This window comes from Lycorma delicatula, chromosome 3 (assembly GCF_047948215.1).
Source record: "Lycorma delicatula isolate Av1 chromosome 3, ASM4794821v1, whole genome shotgun sequence".
Classification (NCBI taxonomy): domain Eukaryota; kingdom Metazoa; phylum Arthropoda; class Insecta; order Hemiptera; family Fulgoridae; genus Lycorma; species Lycorma delicatula.
The window spans coordinates 185,757,402-185,771,114 of record NC_134457.1 but is presented as its reverse complement, the minus strand read 5'-3'; the positions used below and the strand labels follow the sequence as shown (position 1 = coordinate 185,771,114).

The window sequence follows — 13,713 nt, the reverse complement described above, 5'->3', positions numbered from 1 at the left end:
TCCTTTTTCCCGATTCCAGGGAGCTGGTTCTGAAGCAGCACCTACTCCAACAGCCACTTCCCATAACGAAAATGATGATTGCTCTTGTTGACTTGAGTTATATGGGTTTTCTGAATTGGATATTTCTTTCATACCCGTTTTTTGCCAATCACAATAAACGTCTCCTTTTTCAACATTTCCTTTTTCCCGTTGCCAGCTAGATGCTTCTGTATTTTTTTCTGGTCCAATTACACGAAAACCTTTCTCTCTAGCTTCTTCTACATTGTTTGGTGGACGGTTTTTATAATTGTCAATTTCATAAACTGGTTGTGAATTTTCATTACCCATTTTTGATACAGACGGTAATTTTTTATTTGAACACTTAATATTATTATTTGTTATACTCGAATCAGTATGTTATATAAAGAATAACTTAAGAATAATTAAATTATTATTTTACCTAAAGAATAATGAAAACTGTACTTTTCTCGTTATTAAATCAACTATTTTGAAAAACTAACTGAATACGTAAATTATTACAATTACTTCTTTATAACCATTAAACACTATTTCCGACGTCAACAGTGTTATACCAACACAACTATATGTTTTCTCAACATTGTAATAATAGGTACTTCTCAATCTATGGTAAATTTTATAATGTCCATATATGTAGTTGCAGCTGTGTCTATATTATTATAAAGAAAATATGAATGTTTAATTGCAAATGTAGATAGAAAATAATAACAAAAAAGATAAAAAAATTGTTTAATCTTGTTATATATACTTTATATTGTTGGTATAATACGAAACCTAAAGGCATAAAGGAAGGGAATTTGTGTTACATTATTATATTTTTATTATTTATTTCTGTGTTGTATCAGAGAAAAAATTGTTCATACTATCCACTAATTCTGATAGGGATAATTTTTGTTAAACAATAGCTGCTGCTTTATTTTTCCTGTTTAGCCTCCGGGATTTACCTTTCAGGTATTACCTTATAGGGTAATATGTACGAGTGTAAATGAAGAATAGTTTGTACAATCCTTGGTCAATTGTTTGTACAATCCCAATGGTCAGTTCGACCAATCCTGAGATGTGTGGTTAATTGAAACCTAACCATAAAAGAAGACCGGTATCCACAATCTACTATTCAAATCCGTGTAAAAGTAGCTGCTCTTACTAGGACATAAAACCTGGAACTCTCGACTTCCAAATCAGCTGATTGGGGTAAACGCGCTCATCACTAGAGCAACCCGGTGGGAAAACAACAGCTGCTAAGATGCATCTGGACAACTTTCTTTGCTATCGGACAGAAGTAAATGGGTACTTACGTATTAACGCCACCGCAGCTACAACTTTATTTAAAAACAAAGTAGTCAATCGGATTTCGGTGGAACTATGAGGAATCCATAATATAAGGTTATAATTTTGACATGTACATTACGTGTATTTGTTTCTGAAACCCAAACATCTTTTTCAATATGATAAATTAGGTGTTATTTGATTTTTCTCTGTCATGCTTGGATTGGAAATCAATCTACATACCACAAAAATTAAATAATATTCAGTAGAAAATAAACTGCACGGTTTCACTGAATGCTTGATTGTGTAGACCGGATACACATTTACCCACAAATAAATGGCACGTATACAGGCATTTAATATAACAGATAAAAATGTTATAATTAACATTAAATATGCATAAATATATACAACTTATTAATAATATATTATAGCACCGAAATCCAATTAATGTTAATCCACCGAAATCTGATTGACTACTTTGTTTTTAAATGAAGCGGTGGCGTTAATACGTAAGAGGTTAGCGAGCGTAGGTTATATTTAGTTATAGGTTATATTAAGTAGTTTATATTACGTCAACATAACCTAGTTGCGGTGGCGTTAATACGTAAGTACCGGTTATTTTGATAGACATACGATTTGTCAGTATACGAAGTCAACATAACCTAAAGCTGTAGCTGCGGTGGCGTTAATACGTAAGTATCTTCAATTCATATAAAGATCTCTGTAAAGCTTCTTCTAAGGGCTGTATTATAAGCTTATCATCTGCAAAGAGTAATGTATGTAAAATGGTTGTTCTTGGACTAAGTGTTATACTATAAAAAATATAAATTTTCCATTGTCTAACAGTACCATTAATATAAATATTAAAAAGTGTAGATGATAAATTACATTCTTGTCTTATACCTCTGTTAGTATCTAACAGTCTACTGTTTAAAAACCTACCCGGTTTGTCTTGTGATTAAACTCATCATCACAAATCAGCTGATTTTGAAGTCGAGAGTTTTAAGGTTCAAATCCTAGTAAAGGCAATTATGTTTATACGGATTTGAGTTCTAGATCGTGGATATTGGTGTTGTTTGGTAGTTGAGTTTCAATTAACCACTCATCTCAGGAATGTTCGGCCTGAGACTAAACTTTATTTACATTGATACGTATCATCCTCACTCATCCTCCGAAATAATACCTGACATTGGTTCTGGAGGCTAAACAGAAAAAAGTAAAGAGTCTACTGTTAAAACCATTATTTATATAATTATTGTTTAAATATACAGATCTTTAATCACTTTTATTAGATGCTGCAGATAACCCCTTTTTATCACAATTTCCAGAGTTCTTCCTTAAAAGATGATCAAAAGGTTTTTCATAGTCAACAAATACAAAGTGTAATTTCAAACCAAACTACTTCTTCTCTTCAGTCACTTTGTTAAATATACAAGTAGTTACATTTTTCAATGTAAGATCTACCTCTACAAAAACCATTTTGTACCTTTCCCAATAAAGCCTCTGAAATCCCTTGATCCATATTTAAGATTTTAGCATACAGTTTAAAACAGAGTTTAATAAGCTTATTCCTCTGTAATTTTCACATTTTGTTCTGTCCCTCTCTTAAAAAGATTATTACCTCTGCAACTTTCCGAGACTCAGGTACTGTGCAGGGCTTCCAGCACATACTGTAAACATGCAACAATCTAAAATGAAGCAGTGGTCCACCACACTTCAACAACTCAACATTTGTACTCTCCATACCAGCTGCCTTTCTATTTCAAGTTTGTTTCAATGCCATTCAAAGTTCCTCTAGTATAAGTTGGATTGTACTGTAAGCATAATCCAACTCATCGATTTCCTCTACTACATCAGCTCTGTACCATTAATCACAATAATGGGCGATCCACTGTTTAATCATAAATACATGTTTCCGAGCAACCTCTTTTTCAGATTTAATGAGATGTTTCATCATCTTATACCCAAAGGTTTGTCTTCCATGCAGATCCCTTTCCACTGCGCTTACAAATCTTTCCCATGACTCTGTGTTCTTTATGATCAGCTGAATTGTTGATTTATTTGTTCCTTGTAAATTTCCTCTGTTTTTCTTCTGTTTTATTTTATAACATCAACATGTCTTTTTCCCTGGATTATTCTATCTAAATCTTCATTCCACATGTGCAAGCCTTGCAGCCCCTTATGATTCATTGTAATACGAATGACTTCATAAGTAATATCTTCAATACAAAATTCCAAATTTCACCATTACTGATTTACATCCTTAACTATTTCGAATGACATTAAACATTCATTCAGCCGCTTCTAGTAAAAGTCACAAATGGAGTCCTCCTGCAAAAGATGCACTTTAAAAACTTTTTATTCTATCCTGTTCAGATCTGTATTAGTTCTCCACCTTGCCCAAAGCCTTAATATTAAGGTGACCATAAAATGATCAGAACCTTTTTTAATTCACGCCTCACTGCAACTTCTTTAACTGCTGATCTCAACTTATCATTGACAATAATGTAATGTATAACTGATCTAAGACCACTAGCTGACCAGGTATATTTATGGATATTCTTTTTCCTGAAAAAGGAGTTTTTACTTTTTTTCTGTTTAGTCACTGGAACCTCTGTAACATATTACTTCAGAGGATGAATGTGAATGAAGTGCAGTCTTGTACAATCTCAAGTCGACCATACCTGAGATGTGTGGTTAATTGAAACCCAACCACCAAAGAACACACTGGTATGCACAATAAAAAGAAGTTACTTATCTTAATTGTATTAAAGCTTGTTAACTGCTTCAGTTCAACCCCATTACTATTCTGACAATACTCTCCAAGAACGACAAAACTTAATTATCACTCCAGTAAATTTATCACATTGTTTGTGCAAAAATTTATAAAATATTTCTGTATCCCCTCTCTGACCTTCCAGAGCATATATTCCTACAGCAGTTAGATGACCTCTACCAATCTGGAGTCTTGCCAACACCAATCTCTCATTAACTCATAATTCTGTAGCTTCTATTTACACTTCCTATTAATTAAATATTGCTACTCCACAGCAAGCTCTTCTACTCTGGGTTATACCACTATTTAATCTCCACATCTTTAGTTCCCTAAAGTTTTTTCTTTGTTTTGGTAACTTCAGTGATACCAACTTCTCATTTTTTTTATATTTCAACTAGCTCATCTTCTTTGATTCCCAAGCTGTGTACATTCCTTTAATTTAACTTTAATTTATCCACTATCCCTAATCTCTTATTTTTACGTATTTGGTTATTGTTATTGCTAATAATCCTGTCCTGAATTTGTGCTTAAAGATTGAGTAAGAAACGTTTCTCTAAAGTGCTACCAATGCTTTGTAGAGTAAAATCAATGGTGGGGCTACCACCTAAGAGCTCCTGGACTTGCTCTGGGTTTTTTTTGGAGACCCACCTCCTGGGCTCTTCCACCCTCTCTGGCGTTGGGAATTTCTTCCTCATCCGCCTTCAAGGTTGTTGATCAGTTCTCTGATTTTTTCTACCATTGGTAATTTATTTCCCCAGTATCCTCCAACCATAGTTGGTGAGCATACCCTATTTCCATATGCAGCTCTCGATAGCAGATCCAGTAACAGCCATGGGCTTATTACTTGTGCATTAAAAAATCAATAATTATACTTTTAATATTTTATAAAATGTTTTTCAAACAGTAAGCATAATATTCTAATATTGATGTTCTTCAAAATTATTATTTTTCAATTAGTGAAAATATTTAACTCAAAAATACAAATTATGTTCTTATTGATGGATTTGTAGTGTTAGTATGAATGTGTATGAGTGTGATTGAGTATTTGTGAATATGTCATACAGTTCTTATTTAATGTACAATGAAAGTTATGTCTTTAAACCAAATTGTAATTTACTACTACAAAAATATAAAAAAAGAGGTTGTATACGTAATTGGGGTCATCAACAGTTTTTGTTTGACACATGCAGCTTTTCTTATTGTTATGATTCTGGAGAGTATAATAAATAGATTAGTCTATTGTGTTGTGAAGGGAAAGGGGGTAAGTCTAGAGTGGTAAGAAGGGAAAATGGGTAAGAAGGTTTTTTGAAATTATTAAAGAAATTATTGATTTTATCAAAAACTCTCATTAGATCTTGTTTAAAGCTTACAAAATTACCACTTTATGATAAAGAAAAGGTTTAAATATTTTTAATTTAGTTTTTTGTTTTTTATTCCCCCTCCATCACTGTTGAAGAGTATTATTTTCTATGCTAATCTTTCATAATTAACTTTATGACAAAGGAACTAAGAAAAACATTTGAAACATGATTTAGTGAAATTACTTTCCTACAATTCGTGTATTCTTTCTGTATTGCACCTACAAAACTGACCAAGATATGAACAGGATTTCAAGAAATCCATCACTTCTTTATTATATTTTCAAGAATTAACTCTGTTGTGGTGAATTTAGTCAAAAATTACTATGTAGCATTATTTTGTAGTTTTTAAGCAAGGATAAGCTTGTTAGTGTTTCAATTTTAAATTTCATAAGATAAAAAATTATTTTTTTGAGAAAAACTGTTTAAATTAATATGTAAAAAATTTGTGTACCTACATATTCTTTTTCTGTGGGAGTCATATTTGTTATTTTTGTAAATTACTACTTAATTTTTTAGGTAAAGGTTAATTTTTTAAACTTATTGTTATTCGATTTTTAAACAATTAATAATTGAATTTTGGAACAGTGGCTATGGCAGCAAGACAGTCTGATGTATCAGAAGTTTTTGGTAAAATATATGCATTACTTTTCAGTATTTTGCAGAGGTTAATTATGATTCAAATAATAAAATAAAACATATTTTGATAGGAAATTTTTTATGTTTTTAATTTTTCTAAAAATAAGACTTTAGAAAATATATTATAAATGTACTGTGTCGATGTAAATTTACGCTATATTTTTTAAAGTGCAAGAATACTAAATTTTTATTAAAATTCAAAACACCTTAATGTCACAAACATTCATTACACATATACAAAAACAAAACTAATGTTCTGGAAATTTTTTTTTCTTAAATTTTATATTAAGTCTTTAAGTTTGTATTAATCAGTATTAATAAGTTTGTATTTAAGTGTTTTAATCATTATTTTTTAAGTCATTACAGAGATTAACTTTTCACAATTTTTGTCATTTCGTATTTTAAAAAATTGTCTTAAATGCATGAATATTAAATTTAGACAGTTTTCCTTAAGAATTCCTTCTGGGTTTGAATGCACAATAAATGTGCATATAGAAATGGCATGAACGTTTTATTTATCATTTAGAAATTAATTTCTTAAAGATTAATAATTAATAAAAATGCCTTTTACAACAATTTTGTTTAAACCATAAATGTAATCATAAAACGTACCATTGAATTTTAAAAAATGAGTGCCTAAAAACCAATCTACATGTTTTAGGTAAATTCTCTTGCATGTTAATACACACAAGATGTCAAAATTATGTCTGTACTAGTTACATTATATTTAATACATTGTGTAACTCAACTGCTTGATACATTGTGAAACATGAGGTACACCCAAGGTCTGCTTTTTAATAAATAATGTTATGCATTAGAGTTATGTAAAATAACTTTTGATAAAATATTATCAAATCCTTCATATGCAGTAATTTTAGCTTTTTTTATCTTATTGTTCTTTTATGTTCAAAGTTATCTCCAGTGACTGAGTGTGCCAAAAATCCTGATCAAAGTTGGGATGAAAGATATAGTTTTACTAGTTACAACATTAATAATGACTCTGGTGATGAAAGAAGTTTAATAGATATGATCGGAAAATGTTGGCATCAGGTTGGTATCAGGTAAATCATTGATCACTTCTTTTTAATATACAGAATGTCCCATGAAGAAACAGAGAAACTGTCAGGACATGTTCTATTGATGAAAATAATGAAAAACATTCATGTAAATATTGGTCTAGAAACGCTTTGTTTTCAACGTACAACTATTGAAAGATTTTGTCTGGATTTCAGCTCTTCTAATAAAAAGAAGCCCCACTGTAATTTTCGGGACCCAAATTAAGAAGTAAAGTTTGTGGTTTCATAGGTAATTTAAGCTGTGGAATAGGATAAAAGAGGTCTCAGGGCTGTAACTCCAGTAGTTTTTAAGATATCTGTTGTAAAACACAAATTTCAGTGTCGAAAAACAAATTTGATTTTGATTTGTAGTGCAATAGCTTTGTTAAACTACTAATAAATATATTTAGTAATAAAACATGAAGAGAATTTAATCTAAATTCAGCCAATAAAATATAAATATAAACATTTAAAAATTGGTTTTTTATTGAACCAAAAAAATAGGCAAGAAAAATATATTATTCTTTCTGCAACTTATAAACATTATTTTTAATATAGAAAAACAAAAAAATAAAATACATGAAATAATGGATGGTTACAGAATAACAAACTACAGTTACAGTAATTTTTTGAAATTCCTCCTTCACAGTGTATGTACCAGCACTCTGCCCGATGAAAAATATTTTCAGTGGCCTTCCGTGTCATCTCAAGATTGAGATCTCAAGTCAGTTTGACTTTATTTATCTTGGTTTTCTTTTATGTTCAAAGATATCTCCAGTGACTGAGCATGCTATAAATCGTGGTAGAAGTTGGGATGAAAGATATAGTGTTACTACTTACAACATTAATAATGACTCTGGTGATGAAAGAAGTCTAAGAGATATGATCAAAACATGTAATTCACTTGGTATCAGGTAAATCATTGATCACATCTTTTTAATATACAGAATGTCCCATGAAGAAACAGTGATACTGTCAGGACATGTTTTACTGGTGAAAATAATGAAAAACGTTCATATAAACATTGTCCTAGAAACGCTTGTGTTCGAGTTACGGCTAGCGGAATATTTCACTCCCATTTCAGCTCTTCTAATAAAAAGAAACCCTACTGTAATTTTTGAGACTCAAATTAAGAAGTAAAGTTTGTGGTTTCTTATGTAATGTGAACTGTGAAATAGGATAAAATACGTCCCAGATCTATAACTCTAGAAGGTTTTAAGATATCCGTCATATAACACAAAATTCAGTGTCAAAAAACAAGTTTGTTTAAGGTTTGTAGTGCAATAGCTTTGTTAAATGACTAATAAATAGATTTAGTAACAAAACTTGAATTTAATTATGAGAAAATTAATCTAAATGCAGCCATTAAAAAGTAAATAAAAACATTTAAAAATCAGTTTTTTATTGAAGCAAAACAGACAAAAAATAGACAGGAAAAATATATTATTCATTCTGTAACTTATAAACATTATTTTTAACATAGAAAAAAAAAATACATGAATTGATAAATGGTAACAGAATAGCAAACCTCTGTTAACAGTAATTTTCGAAATTTCTCCTTCACAGTGTATGTACACACCACTTTACACGACGTAAAATATTTCCGGTGGCTTTCCATATCATTTCAAGATCGTGTCGTATAAATTCAATTCATTTCATGTTTTTAATGAATAATTCTTCTTTAGTATTAACCTTTTGTTGGTATACTATCATTTTCATATCTCCCCAAATGAAGTAATCTTGTGGCATTAAGTCAGGCAATCGTGGTGGCCAATCGATTCGTTCACCAGTCCAATTTAGTTTAAGAAATTAGCATTCAAGTGATTTCTGGCTACTAAAGAAAAACGTGGCATCACAGCAGAGTGCTGGAAAATCATTTGCAATCTAGTTTTTAAAGGTACTTCCCCCAAAAAAGCAGCCAAATTAAATTATTTTTCGAGAAATTAACATAGGCATTTCATTGAAAACAAATGGTCCCAGAATGGTCATAAATGCCACGTAAATTCTACCTTGGAAACTAGTTTCTACAGTAGAATGTGGATTGTGTTCTCTCCATAAATGACTATTTTTAAGATTGAGGAAACCGTTTCTCATAAAAGTGGCTTCATCATTAAATAAAATTTAATTTAACTTATCAGCGTTGTCTAGAAGCCAATGACACGTTTAACCTCTGGGTGCAATATGTTGGCTATAAATTTTGAACCTTCTGCAGGCAGAAGGTTAACAATTTTCATTCCATAGGATGCGCCACATTTTGTTTTTTGACAAACCAGTGTCATATGAATTTTGCGTTGTATACTAGTGCCTGTACTACACTGAATATGCTGAATCACATAGTGTTCATCATTGGCTCAATGATTTAGTTGCTGTTGAACAGAAAACAAATGCATTGGAAATGACCCTTTCATCTATAAATGCTGATGCACCAAAGAATGTTTAAAAATGCATTAAAATGAATGTTTATTAGATACAATAGAATAATATGATTTTCTGTCTATTTTACTTCGTTTTTGCTTCAATAAAAAGCCGATTTTTAAAATTTTTTACTTAATTTTTAGTGGCTGTATTTAAATTAATTATCTCAGAATTAAATTCTCTACAAGTTTTTTTAACAAATATAAAAAAAAAACTTGCTTTTCGGTACCAAATTTTGTTTTACATTGGATCTCTTAAAATCTACTGGAGTTGCAGTTCAAGGACCTGTTTTATCCTATTTCCCAGCCCAAACTAAATAAAAAACCATCAACTGTACTTCTTAATTTGGGCCTCAAAAATTACAGTAGGGCTTCTTTTTAGAAGAGCTGAAATCTGGGCGAAAAGTTTCGCTAGCAGTAACTCGATAACAAAGAGTTTCTAGACCAATGTTTATATGAACGTTTTTCATTATTGTCACCAGTAGAACATGTCCTTAGAGTATCCGTTTCTTTGTGGGATACTCTGTATGTAAAAATAATATTTGGACGAATGTTGAGTTTTTTACATATCATATGTACACTTATTTCTCAAATAATAAAGAAATCAGATGCAACTGTTTATTTTTTACTGATATTTTATTGGAAACAAATATAAATGATACAGTGTTCATTTTAAGTGTAGTAGAATTAGGAGCTCTAAAACTGTGATAGCTACAAAAAACTTTAAATGGAGAATTTCATAGTTTTTCTCTTACCACTAAAAGTAGGGTATTGACACTAAATTTGCTTCCATTTTTCCAATATGATGGCCAACCTTTTTTTTCTTCTAAATACCAATCCCTTTCTTTCCAGCTCTCAATAAAAGACATTTAATCGTTTTATTTTTGGGTATTTTTCCCTAAATGCAACCATTTAGAAGCTACAGGTTCTCAAAATTGAAAATCAGTTTGACGGCAAACATAATTTCTTTTGAAATACACTTTATATTTTTTATGTAATTTTCTAATAGAAAACATCATTTCCCTTTTTATTCTTGGAAATTGTTCCCTAAATGCGACTATTCAAGAGCTATCCCTAGTCTTCATTTGGCTTGTGTATGCCAATGTAATTTACATTAAAAGTCTACAGCTATGTAAATTTACTCATGTGTTATTGTCTTAAAATGATATCTTCTGTTGAGAGCTGGAAAAAAGTAGAGGTTACTATTAAAAAAAATAAAGTGATTTATATATTTAAAAAACGCAAACAAAATTAAAATGTCGATACTATAATTTTAATGCTAATGGAAAAACTATTTAGTTTTCCATTTAGAAATCTGTTATTTTTCCCAGATTTTTTTTCTTGTAATTTGAGGTAATCAATTCATTAGATTATACATTATATAATACATTAAATTATTTCTATTTTTTACTTTGCTTATTTTTTACTTTTTGGTTTATGTCAGTGATAAAAAAAAATCATCTATTTATATAAACTGTCAATCTAGTGTAATAACAGTTTATTATTTTTTTTTATTTTTTATTGATTTTTATGTGATAGACAAGTGCCAAATAGCAATATGAACAACAATAATTATATTTGTATTTTTTTTTTTATGATTGTGAATTGAGTGAGGAAAATGGTACACCCAACCAAGAGAAATCTTCATGTTACAGCTTACCTCTTCAAGACGCTTGAGCTGTATTAAATTATTAGATTGTAATTAAATGCAGTTTATTGTCTAGCTCAAAACCTATGGTGACATGTAAAACCATGTAACATGATTACATGCAATGCGCCTGTTATTTAATTAGATGATTCTTTTTTAATTTTATTATTTTAATTAAAATATATGTTTAAATGTTTAGTGTGTTTTCTGAGGTTGTTCTTAATAATATGTCCAAATCAACTGATAAAACAAAATGTGAAGCTGTGGGAGCTGTGTACATCTGTTATGATCAGATTTCCAAAATAAAGTGCATTGATTGAATTTTTAACAGATGAAAAAGTGAATGCTAGACATTCATTGTCTAAAATTGTTCATAATGATGAAATTGTTGTTCAAAGTAATATAAATAATGGGCAATAAAATTTCATGCATCAAAAACTGCTTAAGTGAATATTGAGAAAGAAACTCACACTAGTCATCCAGTTTCTATGATTGATGAGAAGCATGAAAAGGAAGTGGTTGAATCGGTTCAAAATGATTGTCGCATTATACAACAATGCATTACCACCCAGATAGGCATATCGAAAGAAAGAGTAGGACACAAACAGACTACTGTAAAATCTGTTTGCAGTGGATGCTTTCCACATGAACTCACAGAAAAAACAAACAAACAATGAAAGAAATGTGAACAGGTGCGTTATTAAGACCCTGAAGAAAAACAACAGGCATGGAATACTGTCAATATGGTTTGCCACAGTAAAAGAAAATTAAAAACACAATTCTCTACAACAAATTCTCTTGTCAGTGTTCTGGAAGAAGTATGTTGCTGTAAATGAAGACTACACAAACCCTATTTCAGCCAACTGTTGAAGTTCTAGAACCTCTTCCAGGGAAGAATTTTTAAAAATATTTTTGAAAGTGATGTCTACTAAACTTATTACTATAAATTTAAAATTACTTATTTAAATATAATAAATAAGCTTATTAAAAATGATGAAATTACCTATTTATTTTATTTTATTATGAATTTGTTTATCTTAAAAATCAAACTGCAAGTATTGCTACTCACAAAACCACATTTGCTTAAGTTACTGAATGTTAGCATTCAAAAACTGTTGATTTGCTATATTGTTTTTGTCTTGAATTTGAGAATATAATTTTTTTTGCAATCTGTTCTTTACATTTCAGTCACCATTTATTTCTGTAATATATCAATGGGTTTTAGTTTGAACCTGACTATAAGACTATTTTTTTTTTCTTAACTTATATTCTACGAAAAATATCATGTATATTAGTATTTTTGATGACAAAGTAGTGTACATTATAGAAACACTAACAAGAAGTAAATTTTTGATTATGTTAAATAAAAATTAATTATTAAATGTTTAAATATTTCTTTTAATTATTAGTCATGAATTTAAAAATGATTAATTTACTATATTTTTAGCATTAAAATTTTATTTCATAAGAAACTTTTAAGAAAGTAATTTTTATTTTGTAAGTTGGCAGTGTCATAGGCTGATCAACTATTAAACAAAGGTACGTTTTATGTTTTCAAAATTCATAATCACTGTTGATTTTGTAGTAAGTAGCTAACAGATGCCACAGTAAAAGAAAATTAAAAACACAGTTTTCTACAAAAAATTGTACTTTTTGTTTATGAATTATTCTACTGCCTGTACGGTATTTTTTCTTCTTATTTTATGTAGATTTAGATTGTCACTGGTAATCTTTTTTTAAAGTTATCTGATTGATCTTCCAATTTATATCTGGTCATAATTGTGACTTTTTTTTTTTAATATTACACTAAAATTAAACAATAGTTGAGGTGATGAGACCATATGATATTTCTGATTATAACAAGTTCATGGCAGGTATAGATTTGAATAATGTGCTACTAATTATCCACATGGATTAAAAAATAAAAAATTTTATCTAAGGATTTTTTATCATATTTTGAATGTGACCATTGCAAATGCCTGGATTGTCCAGAAAACAATTTTGAAAAATGAAATAATTTAAAAAAATTAAAATTGATATCTGCCATAGTGTATTTGACATTTGAAAAAATGTAAAGAAGAGAGGTAGACCATCCCACGAGCTTAAATTAGACATCAAGAGAAGAGCCTGTTCTTGTTGTAGTGATGAACTGCGACTTGATAGTGGAGGTGACTCTGCAGAAAAAGACAAAATTTATTAAAATTTTTTATAACTTTAATTTTTTTGGTAAATAATTCTTATTTTAATTTGTAGCCGAGTTAACAAAAAATATTGACAGTTACAAATAACAAAGCAATTTTATCATCCTAGAAATCATATTTTATATTATTGAAATATTTTTAAATCATACATATCTTTCTTTTGTGTATATATCTTTAAATTGATACCATAATTCCAACTTTACTTTGTAATAAAATTAATTTCAAAATAACTTACAATGAATTTAGCAGCAGTAAAAGTACATTGCAATTTTTAAAACCTTCAACTGAATAGTACTTTGTATGCGCAATGGCATGTGTGTGTGTGTGTGTGTACA

The 13,713-nt window shown here is 29.6% G+C and overlaps 1 protein-coding gene across 3 annotated transcripts in view; it reads left to right on the top strand.

Moving 5' to 3' along the window:
- The first annotated feature begins 1,246 nt into the window (after window positions 1-1,246).
- Window positions 1,247-13,713, top strand: part of LOC142322278 (alpha-amylase-related protein-like) — a 113,669-nt gene continuing 101,202 nt past the window's right edge. Inside the window, exons 1-3 of one of the 3 annotated variants that reach the window (XM_075361185.1) lie at window positions 1,247-1,297; window positions 6,973-7,110; window positions 7,884-8,029. In XM_075361185.1, coding sequence (XP_075217300.1) covers window positions 1,262-1,297; window positions 6,973-7,110; window positions 7,884-8,029 — 320 coding nt within the window. In that variant the 5' untranslated portion in view covers window positions 1,247-1,261. Of the gene's footprint in view, window positions 1,980-6,972; window positions 7,122-7,883; window positions 8,030-13,713 lie in introns of all 3 variants that reach the window. The other 2 variants (XM_075361187.1, XM_075361186.1) reach the window with 2 other exon arrangements.